The 14,488-nt window shown below is 53.5% G+C and overlaps 1 protein-coding gene and 1 long non-coding RNA gene across 2 annotated transcripts in view; both read right to left on the reverse strand.

Moving 5' to 3' along the window:
- The window catches only part of FAIM2 (Fas apoptotic inhibitory molecule 2), a 35,760-nt gene extending 31,080 nt beyond the window's left edge, over positions 1–4,680 (reverse strand). Inside the window, exons 1-3 of the mRNA XM_023211180.2 lie at positions 4,644–4,680; positions 4,250–4,450; positions 1,622–1,817 (exon numbers count right to left, since the gene is read on the reverse strand). Coding sequence (XP_023066948.2) covers positions 1,622–1,817; positions 4,250–4,264 — 211 coding nt within the window. The 5' untranslated portion in view covers positions 4,265–4,450; positions 4,644–4,680. The remainder of the gene's footprint in view (positions 1–1,621; positions 1,818–4,249; positions 4,451–4,643) is intronic.
- A 3,692-nt stretch (positions 4,681–8,372) lies between these two features.
- LOC111541726 lies at positions 8,373–11,285 on the reverse strand. Its single transcript, XR_002731360.1, has 3 exons — positions 11,237–11,285; positions 10,651–10,768; positions 8,373–10,531 (listed from the first exon to the last, which is right to left on the reverse strand). It is a non-coding gene; the product is annotated as an uncharacterized LOC111541726 (long non-coding RNA).
- Positions 11,286–14,488: the final 3,203 nt, after the last annotated feature.

Raw genomic sequence — 14,488 nt, forward strand, 5'->3', positions numbered from 1 at the left:
AGCAGCGCCCTCCAGCTCCACTACACATTCCTCCCCCCGACCCTGTTCTCAACCTGAGTATATATTTTCGACCATGTATTCTCTTGCCTGTGGGCCCCTGCACATTCTATTCTTTCAGCCTTAAACACTTATTTTCCTGCCTTTTCACCAGGCTAACTCATGCCTATCCTTTGGGACTCAGTGTGGATACCACTCCTTCCAGGAAGCCTTCCCTGACTGTCAGATGGGTTAGGTAAGGCGCCCAGGCACCTGTCACTGTGTTTGTGTCACTGTGTGGTAGTTGTCCAATCACTTGTCTATACAGTCAGCTCTCCGAGGACAGAGATCCCAGCAGGTCTTGCAAATCAGTGCGTCCTCCGAAACAAACCCAGACGCAGACCCTGTGCCCTGGCACACACTTAGTAAATGTCTGTCACAGCTGCCTTCCTGCCTCGACAGTTCCTCAGAAAACATTCCTGAAAGCAGCAGTCCTAGCAACCAGGATATGGGAAATGAGGAAGGGGGAGAGAGGTAGACCCACTGCAAACCTGAGGACCGGAGACCCTTGCCCTCTTGACCTTTGCTTCTCCCTCGTGTCCTGTCTACATCCTCTGCCAAAGCCCACGTGGCCAGGCCACAGAGAGAAGGGAAAAGGAGAGGGAAAGTGGGCCAGTGAGTGTGTAGGGAGGGGAGGAGGATGCCCACAAACACCAGACCTTCATTGACCCTCCAGTAGGTCACGCTGGGGTGAGTCTTCAGGGGTCTGTGCCCAGGGGGTTTGTAGTGGGAGGTGTAGACCATGGTGGCTACTCCCTGTGAGCAGAGGCTCTGTCTGGGGCATTGTCTCTGGGATCTCTTCTAGAATCCTGCTGGGGCTGGGGTGATAAAGTAGGGGAGGGGGAGGGGCTGCTGAGGGCAGCCAAAGGGGCTGAGGAGGATTTTCTCAGAGCTTTTGGGAAGCTGTATGTTCCTGGCCCCAAGGTAAAGCTCCCACAGGCTGCTCGACCCAACACAGCAGCTCCTACCCACTGAGATTCTCGGTCTGCAGGAATCTGGCATCCACCTGGGTGAGTGTGCCTGGCTGTGGGGGCCACTGAGGCTGGCAACCACACTCCCTCGCCGTGTCATGCCCCCTGCCCCAGCACGGGCCCGGGGAAGGGAACACAGATGAGGAGAGTGATTGGTGAGGTGGATTCCCAGACCCCTATCCCCCAACAGCCCTGGGCCTCCATGGGGACCTGTCCCCACTGAGCCAGGCCCAGTGAAGGCTGTGGCCAGCGGCAGTTTCATACGCCTACTCCTTCTCTGTATCTCTTTCTTCTAGGAGGTCTTTCTTCACTAGCCCTTAGCTTTTCTCCCTCATCTGTCCCCTCCATTTACTCTAGCATGGTGACTTGAAAAAACAAATGCCCTCTTCCCTATTGAGAGCACCCTGATGCAGACATTGTGTCTCTTTCCGTTTTCATGGAGTCGTCTCTGACCTACCCTCAGAACAGTTCTCCAAATCCTAAGCATCTAACAAGACAGCTTCATACAACCACACAGTGTACCTTTTTCTGGACAACTTCCTCCTACTCAGGTTTTCTCTCCGGGTCGACCCCCACCCCATGATGCTCCCGGTTCCAGGAGCTGAAAGACTTACTGGGGTCCACATAGGCCCAGCTTGGGTGGAGAGGCACCGCCGTGGGGGCTGGGGAGAAGACCCCTGCCTTCATCCCCTCCCCAGAGGTGGCTTCCTCATAGGAGGGTGGGGCTGAGGGCACTGCTGGAGACTCCTTCTTCTCGACGTGCACCTGCTGCTGCCCCTCGGTCCCAGGGGCCTTGTTAGCCACGGAGAGCTGTGGAGTAGAGGCAGAGAGAGAGAGACAGTCGCCAGGGAAAGGGAACCTTCCAAATCCTCCTCACCAACTCCTCAATTCCTAGAACTTTCACGGGTCCTTCCTTATCTGCATTTGGAAGACAGGAGTGCAGACAAGAATGTCTCTATTTTATAGACAAGAGAACTAAGCTCCAGAGGGGTCAGAGCTAGCTGGGGCACGTGGTGGAGCTGGGATAGGAACAGAGGAAAGATAAAATTCTTAGGAGTGCCCACCACTGGTTGTCACTGTCACTATCCCTGGGGTAGGGGCAGGGCCTCTATGGTTCCAGAAAAGGGCCTGGCACGTAGTAGACTGTTACAAATGAAAGGTCCTGTCATTTAATCTTCCTGAGACTTGCTAGTTGTATTTTGACCCCTGCTTTAAAATGAGAATGAGGATCAGAGAGGAAGAGCAATTCATCCAAGGCCACAGAGCTGCACGTGGGCCCACTGAGAGGCAGGGCCTAGGCACCATCCACTGGGATTGGTCTCCTTCTGTTGGGCTGGAAGTGATGCAAGGAGGATGGAGATTAGGGAGAGAAGGGTAACAGAAAGGGAAGAGGAGAGGGAGAAAACAGAAAAGAGGAAGGGCCTTCAGGATGGAGGAAGGGCAAGAGGATCCTGGCTAAAGGTCTGTTCTAGCCTCATCCTGTAGGAATCTCAGCCTCTCCCCTAAACCAGAACAGACTCACAGAGTGACCCAGTGGAAGGGACCTCAGAAGACATCCAGTTGAGTCTCTTCCTTCACTGAACAGATGAGGAAACTGAGGCTCAAAGGGAAATGTCCCCATGGCAGTCTGGAAACGCAAGTCCATTTACACTCAGATGTGTCCCCTGCCCCCCACCCGTGGACATGTTTAACTTTGGTGGGAGGATTTGAGCTGGGAAGTGAATGAGGCAGCCAGAGAAGATTGGGGTGGAGGGGGTGGTGTGAAATTGAAACAGCAACAAAAGGTCCGGCTCTCAGAAAATGGGATTTAGGTCTGGTTCCCAGAAGATTGTGTTAGACCCAAAGGGCCACTGAGGAAGACTGCGGACTTCCTTCTTTGCAGGGGGCGTCTGGCTGAGGCAGCCTGGTGATGGGCACGCCAGAAGACTTCTGGTTCCATCCAGGCCCAAGGACCACTGAACTGGAGCGGTCTCCTCCGTCACCCAGCAAGCCTGCGAGTGAACTGGGGACAAGAGGCAGAGAAGGCAGAGGTCCCCCTCACGCCAGGAAGGGAACAGCACCACTAAAGGGCCTGGTGGAGGTGGGGTGGGGGTGGAAGGAGACTCAGCAGAAGGGGTGGGTTCTCCATGTTTACCAAACTGAACACTCCCCAGGCCTCCCCTCCCTCCCACTCCCCAGCCCCCATCATCACCCGGATCTGAAGGATCATGCCCACCAAAATCGAGTTCAGCCCCCACCCTGCCCCTCCACCCCTCAGAGCCTCCTGAACCCTGATGCCCAGCCCCCCCGACACACATACGGCACTCCCAAGTGAGGTGTGATCAATGGCAGGAGGTGGTATCATCCAATGACATCATTTGAGGCCCAAAGAGCTTGCACACAGGGAGAGGAGGGTCTGAGGGTCCAGGGAAGGATGCCATTGGCTCTGAAGCTCCTCTCAAAGAGAAGAAGGGGGAGTGTAGAGTAGGTCCTTGCCCTGTTTTCGCTGCCCAATCCTTAGCAACCCAAACAGAGGGCCAGAGGACCCTCCCCCTTAGCCCCAGGCCCTAGTGGTTGTATAATTCCACAGGCTATTGATGTTACATAAGCCTACTAGGCCAGCCAAGTCTCTGCCCCAGCCCCTCCCCTACAATTCAGGCCTAAAACTGGAGAAGAAGAGATGCTTCATCCGGACCCATCCATGCCTGGCCAGAACCAAAACAATTACAGCATCCCGATGCAGGGTTGTCATAGCAAGCCCAAAGCACAGGGATGGAGCCAAGATGCCCAGATGTGGAATAATGGCAGGGAGCGGGGTGGGGGTTGTTTCTGTGGAGGGTGGAAAAGATAAGCATAAAGTGGTTGGGTCTGGGATTGGAGGGCTGGGCCAGAGGGGGTCGCCCTATAGGCACTGCCCCTCAGGACTCAGCCTGGCACACACATACCCATGCACACACGTACAGTCACACTGGACGCCTGGGCTGACTCCTCACAGAGGGCCTGGGTATCCGGGAGGAGCCTTGTGATGCCAAAGCAGGGGTGGGAGGGAGACAGGGGAGGAGAGGCGCGCCTGCGGGCTGGAAGAGGCCTGGTTCATTCCTTGACACCGGCCTTTCGGTCCTCTGACTTCGGCAAGGACCACTGAGGACCTTCAACCTAGGGCCAGGGGAGGATGCTTTCGTGGTCCAGAGGGTTGGCTGAGGATGACAGGGAGCCGGGACCCGGAGGATGGAGGATGGTGCAGGCGGGGGAGATGACGGTACCTTTCCCTGGGTCATGGTGCCGTCTCTCGGGGAAGGGGTCTCTGAGGCCGGGGCGGCAGCTTGGGTAGCCGCAGCCTGCCTGCGTCTCTTCCTTCCTCCGCGTGGGTTCTAGCAACATCCACTGCAGCCGGGCCGGGCCGGCGCGTACCATCGGCGCGGGGGGAGGAGGGGGCCGGGCCTGGGAAGATGCTGCGGAGGACGCTGCGGATTTGCAAGCCCTGGAGGAGGCGATCGCGCACCGCCCCCTCCCGCCGCTCTCCCCACTGCGCCCCCCACCGCCGCCCTTAGCCCTCCCCCGGGATGAGAGAGCGTCGCGCTGCGGAGCAACCTCAGTGGATGGATCCGCGGGGGCTGAGCGGGCGGGGGACGCGGGAACTCCGTGACACCGACCAGCTGACGCTGCCCGCGTGAAACCAGAGCCGGGTGCCAGGCGCCTCATCTCCTGCACCTCTCTGCAGCTCCAGCTGCGCCTCTGCCTTTTCCCCCTCCCTCTTTGGATGCGGCCCTTCTGTCTCCATCTCCACCTCCCCTCTCATCATCTATTTCATCATCCACGGTGGAGGGGAAGGTCTGGAAGTCTCGCTTGTGCTACCCGCTGCTAACAGGGCCCCTGGGCCCTGCGCTTCCGTGGGTCTGGGGCAAGCCAATAGCCACCTCTCCTTGCTCCTATTTCTCGCCTGTGAAATGCACACAGTAGGTCCCTCCCTGCGTTGGTTCACAGAGACATGGGGGTGGGAGGACACCTCTTCTGTTTCCTTCAACCCTGCTGGGACATTTCATGGGGTCTTTCTGGAGACACCGCTGGTTCTGTCTCAAAGCCTCTACAACCCCTGCCAGAGCTCTCTTCCTGCCTCCACGCTTAGCTTCCATCACCCCGTCTCCGTCTTCCCCACTGTTCCCTTCCTCCCATGCCAGAGCTCATTCTCCTCGCTTCCCCAGACGTGTCCTTGGGACCCAGCCATCATTAGGCCCCTTTTTCTGTAGCTGCCGCAGTGTCACTGTGGGGTTTGCAATCTCAAGAGCTGGGATCAAGTCCCAGTTTAGTCACCCACTGGCCACATGGCCTTGGCAAGGCCCTTAACCTCTCTGAGCTGCAGCATCTCCTGTGAAAAAGAGGCTTAGAACAGAGCTCTGTCCATCCTAGACTGACTGTCAGATGCACAGATTATGGCAGTAAAGGCACATAAAAGACCACGAAGTGCTGAAAGTATGTGAGGTTATTATTAACTGAGGAGTCTCCTACCAGAATGTCTTGGGTTGCCCCAGAGCGAGGACCCACAGATCTGCCTAAAAGAAGGATCTGAACCTGCTATGATGGGATGAGAAACTAAGACCTGGGACAGGTTGGGGGGGTGGGGTGCCACTTACATTCTGCTTCCCTCTCACTGCCCAGGGACCCACCAAAAGACTTTGAGAAAGCAGGGCCCGGGTGGGCAGACAAATTATAAGCCTTTTTTATTTTTATTTTTTCTGAGACAGAGTCTTGCTCTGTTGCTCAGGCTGGAGTGCAGCCGCACAATCTCAGCTCACTGCAACCTCTGTCTTCTGGGTTCAAGTGATTCTCCTGCCTCAGCCTCCCGAGCAGCTAGGATTACAGGTATGCACCACCACGCCCGGCTAATTTTTGTATTTTTAGTAGAGACAGGGTTTTACCATGTGAAATGCACTGGACCAGGCTGGTCTCCAACTCCTGACCTCAAGTGATCCGCCCACCTCAGCCTCCCAAAGGGCTGGGATTACAGGCATGAGCCACTACGCCTGGCCTAATTATCAAAGTCTTTATCCCATCCCTTTTTGCCCTTTGTCCCCCACTCCATAACCACCAATTTTGTACAAACACACTTAAGCCTGGGCCTCCATGTCCAGAGGCTCTCTCAACTCTGCAAACCTGAGCTCTTCTTCTAGCAAGCTATGCCCTGGTCCCCAGCACTGCTCCTGGAGCTCTGGCCAGCTGGTCCAGGTTCTGGCCTTCCTTCCCTCTCTGCCTCTGCATCCTGGAAGTGTTTTCCTTCTCCTGCTTGACAGCTTGAATACCACCTCCTCCAGGAAGCCTCCTTCCCGCCAGTTGGAGTTAGATGCTCCTCTTCTGTAGTTCCCTAGCCTGTCATGTGGCGCTGTGAAGTTTCTTTGACTGACTCCCTGTTACACTCTAAGCTCCTGTAGCAGTTTTGGTGTGAGTTGGACTGAATGCAGTGCCAGGTGTGTGGAATGCACTCCATCAATTGTAGCTATTAATATTTCCCAGACGTGGCACTACGCAGAGCCTGACTTTCATCAGCCTCAGCACTTTCATGTTTGTGAATCCCTCCTATTCCTTCTCTCGTGTTCACTCTGCTCCAGTCACACAGGCGTCTTGGCCATTCCTTAGACTGGGCTAAGCATGCCCTTAGCTGAGGGCCTTTGCACTGGCTGTGTCTTGTTTGGAAATTCTACAGATCAGTGCGTGGTTCCCTCCCTCACTAACTTCACTACTCTGCTCAGACATCGTCTCAGGGGTGGTCTTCCTGATCTTATACAAAGTAGCAATGCCACCCACATACCCCCATCCAGTACATTGGACAGTACCTTTTTTCTGATTAAGCTTTATGTTTTCTGTGTCAATTGTCACCTCTGACATGTTTTTTGTTTGTTGGTTTGTTTGTTTAGTTCTCTCTCTCTCTCTCCCATGAGAATGTCAGCTACAGAAGAGGAGGAGTTTTGGGGTGTTGTGTCATTGCCCTATACTTGTGGGTTAAAATAGTGCCTGACATGGATGTAGTGGGTTGATAAGTATTTGGTTGAGTAAAGTACAGCATTATACAAAATCCTTATATTCCTCAGACATGTTGACATTGTCAGTGCTATGATGTTTCTCAGATGTTGGACTCTACTACCTTGATATTGCTTATATGTCCCCCCAACTTTTTTTTTGGAGACAGGGTCTCTCTCTGTTGCCTAAGCTGGAGTGCAGTAGTATGATCATGGCTTATTACAGTCTGAATTTCTGGGCTCAAGCATCTTCCTGCCTCAGCCTCCCAAGTAACTAGGGTATATGTTCCCATGAGGTGGTCTTTGGACATTACTAAAAAAAAATTTTTGTTTTGAGGTGTAGTTTTGCTCTTGTTGCCCAGGCTGGTGTGCAGTGGCACAGTCTCAGCTCACTGCAACCTCCGCCTCCCAGGTTCAAGCGATTCTCCTGCCTCAGCTTCCTGAGTAGCTGGGACTAAGGCGCACGCCACCACTCCTGGCTACTTTTTGTATTTTTGGTAGAGACAGAGCTTCACCACATTGACCATTCTGGTCTTGAACTCCTGAACTCAGGTGATCTGCCCGCCTCAGCCTCCCAAAGTGCTGGGATTATAGGCATGAGCCACCGTGCCCAGCCAACATTACTCAAATATTAAACATTCGTGTAACATTCCTCTGGGATCTGGTGATAGTTAGGTGTGGTAGTTGAAAGCCCAGGCTACAGAGTCAAGCCGCTGTGCTCCAGATCCTGGCTCCTCTATCTAAAGCTGTATGAGAGTTTGTGAGAGATGAGTTGTGAGAGTGGAGAGAATGACGAGAGGTAGGATTTGCAAGGCACTTAGAACAGAGCCAGGCATCTAACACGTGCTCTATGCATGTTTGATGGCCATAAGCACACAGTAAGCTCTTGGTGTTAGCTATTAGTGTTAGCCTTAAATGTTCCACAAATATTGTTTAATGAAGTAATTTCCACCACATAAGGCAGCTCAGTTCCACAGTTACTCATTTGTTCATTCATGTGTCATGTCTGTCATCTCTGTCCCTGTTGACACATTTGGTAGAAGCCATTCTTTTTGAGGTGAACTCTCACTCTGTCACCCAGGCTGGAGTGCAGTGGTACGATCTCCGCTGACTGCAACCTCTGTCTCCTGGGTTCAAGCGATTCTCCTGTCTCAGCGTCCCAAGTTGCTGAGATTACAGGCACCCACCACCACACCCAGCTAATTTTTGTATTTTTAGTAGAGACGGGGTTTCACCATCTTTGCCAGGCTAATCTCGAACTCCTGACCTCAGGTGATCCACCTGCCTCGGCCTCCCAAAGTGCTGGGATTACAGGCGTGAGCCACCGCACCCGGTCTAATTTTTCTATTGTTAATAGACACAAGGTTTTGCCTTATTTGCCATGCTGGTCATTATATTGTTTTCTTAAATCAGAAAGGAAGAAGATTTCATCTGTGAACATGTGGGAGGGATGGAGAGAAGAAGAGATTGAAGGTGCAGGGGTAGGTGGAACTTTAATGATGGCTCTTGTGGAGGGTCAGAGCCCAGCTCTAGAGCAGGCTGCTTGGGTCCCAATCCTGGCCCTGCACAAGATGCTTGACTTCTCTGTGCCTCAGTTTCCTCATCTGTAAACTGAAGGTTGTGAGAATGAGGAGAGCTAGGATTTGTAAGGCACTAAGAACAGAGCCAGCCATCTAACTCATGCTCTATGCATGTTTGATCACTAGAAAATAAGACAAGTGATCCAGGGGCAGAAAAGATGGAAAAAAGGGACAGCATGGGACAGGACTGACAGAACTTGGGAAGAGAGTAGAGGTGAGAGAAAGACAGAAGGGACATCAGAAAGGGCAAAGGTGTGAAGACTGAGTCCCTGGGAGAAAGGTCCCATTATGAAAAGGGAAAGGAGCTGAGGTGCTCGGGGGTCAGGTTGAGTTTGAGGGCCTGTAGGACATCCAGGTCGAAATGTCCTGTAGGCAGTCAGCCAGAGGTTCCTGGTGCCCAGGAGAGAGGTCTGGGCAAGGCCTCCTCCCTGTGCAGCCCCAGGAGGCACCATGTGCTGTGTTCAGGGGGAGGACCACATCCCTTCCCACCCTGGTGCCCAGCCCTGGCTGGGCACCACGCTGGGCTGGTGGTGGAGGTTTGGGACTCCTTAGCTCATTAGCAGGTGGACAGTGGCTGAACCCTGGAGTGAGTGAGCCCCCCACTGCAGAGTGAGGCCAAGGAAAGAAGAAGGGGATGAGTGGATCCCAGGCAGCAGCTGGGGCGGGAGAAGATGGAAGAAAGTTCTGTCCTCCCTGTATAATCCCCCTGCCATCTTCATCACAAGGCTGCTGTGAGTGTGGAGAGGCAAAGACCAGCTGGGAATATTGTCAGGGCTGCTCTGGCGGGGAGCGAAGATCTGGCTGCAGGCTTTGCCTCTCTCATCCTTCCAGGCCCATGCTATGGCAGGCCCTCCCACTCCACACTCTGCTCTTGTTGCCTGCTCTGTCTGGGGCAAGTGTGGGTTGGCGGCGGGGAGGGGCAAATGTGTGGACGGAGGCAACTTCTCATTTTACAGACGTGGAAGCACAAGGCCAAAGAGATTGAGTGACTAGCAAGGTTACATGACACGCTGGGACCAAGGCTGGTGCGAAGAATGCATTTGGCCCCGTGTAGGCACAATCAGCTCGAGGGTTTCAGCGACAGCACTGAGGTTGGAAGTTGGGAGGAGCTGGGAGGGCCTCAGATCTCTTAGGTGGGTAGAATCAGAGCTATCTAGGCACCTCTCCCCAGATCCTCACCAATACCCCCTCACACACAGACCCACACACCCAGCCTGGACCACTCTCTGCCTCCCCAGAGTGTAGGTAAAGAGAGAACCTGTGCTTTTGAGGCCAGTGATGGGGGTGCAGAGGCAGGGGCTAGACAGGGCCCAGCTCACCCACAGCAAGAAGGTTCTCAGGGTGGGACACAAGAGGCGAATGGGCCAGGCCAGCTCAGGCATCAGGCTGCTTGCTCCCTTCTGAGTATAGCTGGGCCTCAGCTGCGGCAGCCCTCCACACACTTTAAAGCCTGCCATCACCCTGCAGGCTCCTGGCTCCTACCCTTCTCACTGTTCTTCACAGGGGTTCTTCCTGTCTCTCTCATCCCCAGCAACCCCACAGCAAAGAACCTGACACTCCTGTGCTGACCAGCCAGAGGCTGGTTGCAAAACCCCTCTCTGCTGCAGTCCCATTCCTGCCTCCCAATGCCCCTCACACTGTGCCTCTCCAGATACAGTCTCCAAAATGCAGGACATGAAGCCGAAGCCTCTGGCAGGCATTGACATCCTGAGTCGCTGTGCTTTCCAGCGGCAGAAATTGCTGGGCCAGGTGTGAAACCACATTTCTGTCCCTCCTCGTCTCTGTCTCGCCTCCCCTGCTCCCCACACCTGGGCTTTGCTGAGAGTTGGGACTGAGGCTGGAGCAATCCTCACTGAGTGCAAAAGAGCCAGGCTCCAGGCTTGTCATCCCAGCCTCACATTCCAAAACTCTCAGCCACATCAGCTCACTCCTTAGTAGGCCTGGTACAGGCCCTCTGCACATTAGAATAACACACAAAAAATCAAGTTTTCAGGAAACTAGTGTTCTAGGCCAGGCTTAGCCCCTCCCTTGCAGCAGGCCCTCGAAAAGTCATTTATTTCCCCAGGGTCTCACAGGTTCTGTTGCCATCGCATGTGTCGCTGTGTGCATACATTTCCGTTTCTCTACCAGATGGAAAGTGCCTTAAATATATGGATTGTGTATCTCAAGCCTTCCTGCTCCATCTCTTGACCTGGTAGAGTCCAGTATTGAAGAATACAGGGTTTGGGGTCAGATCAATCTGGGTGCCAATTCTGACTCTCCCGGTTACTAGATGATACACCTTAGGTAAATCTGAGCCTCAGTTTCCTCATCTATACAATGGATACCCATTAACTGATTTACTTATTCACACAATATTTATGAGGGCCAGCTCCATGTCAAGCACTGATATGTGTACAACAGTGATCACAACAGACACAAATCCCAGCCCTGTGGGGTTACTTCTTAGTGGAGACAATTGGTGCCTGACCCAGAGAGTGACTGTGAAAACTCAGTGAGATGACATTTGGACAGGGCTCGTATTGTGAACATCCATTCTGAACCACAGAACCATTTGCTGAGAATTTACCGTGTGCCAGCACCATGCTAGGTGCTAGGGAGACAAAGACGTGGAACTCTCCTCCACACCCTCGAGGAACTTACAGTCGAATGCACCTACTGAATGTCAAATGGCACATCCTCATCATTGTTCAGAAGCTTATAACCAGCACCAACTTGTATTACATGCAACAAAGAACCATAACATTCTAGAATGTCAGGTACAACAGAGACAGCTTTTGTCCCCCAATATCCTTCAGACAAAGCCATACATGATTGAAGGTTATCAGCACTGTGCTTTTGGAGGATTCAGAAGAAGGAGAAGTTATATCTGATTGGGAGATCCAAAAGGATTGGCCTAAAGGAGAGGTGGCTTTTGAACTGCATCTTAAAGAAAAGGGTAGGTTTCGACAGACAAGAGACAGTGGTGTTGGGGGAGGAGAAGGAGGCCCTGCAGGGGACCAGAACAGCATGCAAATGAAGGCATGGAGGAAGAAAAACGTGAGGTACCAACTTGGAGCTGAATCCTGGGAGGAAGGTGGCCTAGCCCAGAGGGAGGCTGGAGGCTGATCCAGGCAAAGCAGCTGTATTCACAGGGACAGGAGGCAACTGCCAAAGAGGTGAGGTTTGAGGGACCCCCTTCCCAGCTGTCTACCCTTGGCCGAGACTATAACGGGCTCAATATTCCACCACTAAAAATTCATTTCCTTGGCTAAGCCTCTGGTAGGATACAGACCATTCCCAGAGGAATAACATGAAAGGATGGGTCTGGGCCAAGGAGGGAGTGATGGGGAAAAGACACTTGGGAACAGTGGAGAGCCAGGCAGGGCCAGGGGCCAGAGCCCTTGACATGCCAGGCCTCTTGCTTGACCCCAGCTGTCCAGGCTATCCATACTGATGGAGCACTGCTCGGCTGTGGGAGGCAGGACTGGGTCACTGGGAAGGGGTGGGCAGGTGTCGGTGCTGTGTCCATGAACTCCCCTTGCCTGGCCAGGGCTCCTCAGCCCTGCCTGCTGCGCCTGTTGGAGGTGGGCAGGGCCACGTCCATACAGCAATGTCATTTTTCAGTGCAGTTTGGCCTGGCAGCAGTGTGGGTCACTCTTTGTGTGCTTGGGTGGGGACCAGAATTCATTTATTCAACAAAGTGTTTCCAGCCCAGCCTGAGAGTCATGCAGTGAGCTAGGAGAGCAGAAGCAAGCAAGAGATCCCCTCCCCACCCTCCAGGAGCTCACGTTCTAGAGGGGGAAGCAGGTCTTAAGTAAATAGCCACATGCTGGAATGCAGAATCCCACATGGTGAGTCCCTCAAAGCAAAAGCCCAAGCTGCCTTGTGGAAGAATAACAGAGCAGTAATGTAGATGGGTGGAGAAGCGCGTCCGGGGGAGGCCTCCAGGAGCCCTGAATGATGAGGTGGAGTTGGTGAGAGGACGAGTGTTCTAAACAGAGGGAACCCCTGTGCAAAGGCTGTGAGATGGGGAAGTACGTGGGGCATCAGGCAGATCATGCCAGCCTTGTGGACAGGGGAGGGCTTTGGGAAGTCACAGAGTAAGGGAGGTTGAAGGGGTGGGCACGCACTCTGATTGGCCATTTAATTAATTTATTTATTTTTATTTATTTATTTTGAGACAGCCTCACTCTGTCGCCCATGCTGGAGCTGGAGTGCAGTGGTACGATCTCAGCTCGGTGCAACCTCCGCCTCCTGGGTTCAAGCGATTCTTGTGCCTCATCCTCCCGAGTACCTAGGATTACAGGCATTCACCGCCATGCCCAGCTAATTTTTGTATTTTTAGTAAAGACAGAGTTTCACCATGTTGCCCAGGCTGGTCTCGAACTCCTGACCTTAAGTGATCCACCTGCCTCAGCCTCCCAAAGTGCTGAGATTACCGGTGTGAGCCACCATGTCCAGCCCAGATTGGCCATTTTAGAATCCCCCCTGGCTGCAGGACAGAGAAGAGACACGAGGAAGCTACCGCTGCCATTGTGGGAGAGGTGACGGTGGCCTGGGCTTGCGCTGGGCAGTGAAGGTGGAGAAAATTCACAGATTCAGGGGCTATTTAAGGGGGGATCTGGTGAAGGGCTGCGTGGCGGTAGAAGGTGAGAGAGAGGGAGGGGTTTCCAGCTTGAGCGGACATGAGGAAGACAGAGGAGGGTCCAGCCCATTCCTGGAGGGTTGCCATTGCTAGTGAGTGGCCTTGGCTCCTTCCCAAGCCCTTTCACTCTTGTTTGACTGGGCTGGTAATGATAAGAATTGCTGACATTTATGGAGCACTTAACATGTGCTAGGTCCCAAGCTAAGAATGCTACATGGATTGTTTTGTTTAATCCTCCCAACAGTGGCAGGTCCTCTTTCTCATCTCCATTTTATAGACAGGAAACTGGGACTTGGAGAGGTTAAGTAACTTGCCCAAGGTTGCCCACAACTGGCAGGTGATGGGGCCAGCTGCCCAGCCCTGCAGTCCGCCCCCAGAGCCCAGCTCTCAGCCTCTATGCCGTCCGGCTTCAGGGACTTGGGGTCTCAGCCTGCCAGCGAGGTTAGATGAGGTTAATGGCAGCTCCTTCACTGAGCCGGGAGGCTCCCTGCACGGTGTGAGGCATGACACGTCCAGGTACTTAACAAGCGCCACATCGCTTCCCTTTCTCCCCAGCCAAAGCTGTTTCACAAGCCAGCAGCCTCGTAAATATTTCAGCGGTGTCTGTGTAGTCGAGGCTGTGAAGCCTGTCCTCTGCAGCACTTGTGACAGCAAGATCTGGGAGATGTCTCAGGGCCTGTTGCAAGTGTTTGATCAGTTGCATTTTCAAAAAGACCTTTCCCTGAGCAGCTGACAGTCTCTGGGGTGAGAGAGATTGCAGACTTTTTCTGGAGAGAGGCCAGAGCATGAGCCGGCCCAGGGGCCCAGTTGGAGCCTTTTGACGGTAGCTGCCCTCAGTCATTCAGTCCACAACACAGAGAGAGCCCCTACTGGGTGGCTGACACTGTGCCGGGCCCCACCCTCAAGACACTGGAGAAGAGATAGGACAGGCCCAGGTTTAACTCAGTACCAGGCAGGCTGTGGAGTAAAGAAGGACCACAGCAGAGTAAAGCAATGCAGACCGAGGTCCCAGAAACCCTCAGGAGACTTGGCATTTTAACTGGTCTTTGAAGACTACGTAAGGCTTTTAAAAATATATATTAAACAAATTAATTTTTCCAGTTATATATGGGCTGAGGCTGGGCCAAGGGTGTGGCTCATTAACCAATCAGAGAGCTAAGAGGTGGGGGGGGTCTGGGAAGCTCAATGGTCCCACCTGAGTTCCGTCACTTCTGATTTGGGTTGGTAAAGAGCTTGCAGACGCCACACCCTTGCTCTGCTGTCTCCTCCATTCTGAATGCCTTT

The sequence above is a fragment of the Piliocolobus tephrosceles genome, chromosome 10 (genome assembly GCF_002776525.5).
Source record: "Piliocolobus tephrosceles isolate RC106 chromosome 10, ASM277652v3, whole genome shotgun sequence".
NCBI classification, from domain to species: domain Eukaryota; kingdom Metazoa; phylum Chordata; class Mammalia; order Primates; family Cercopithecidae; genus Piliocolobus; species Piliocolobus tephrosceles.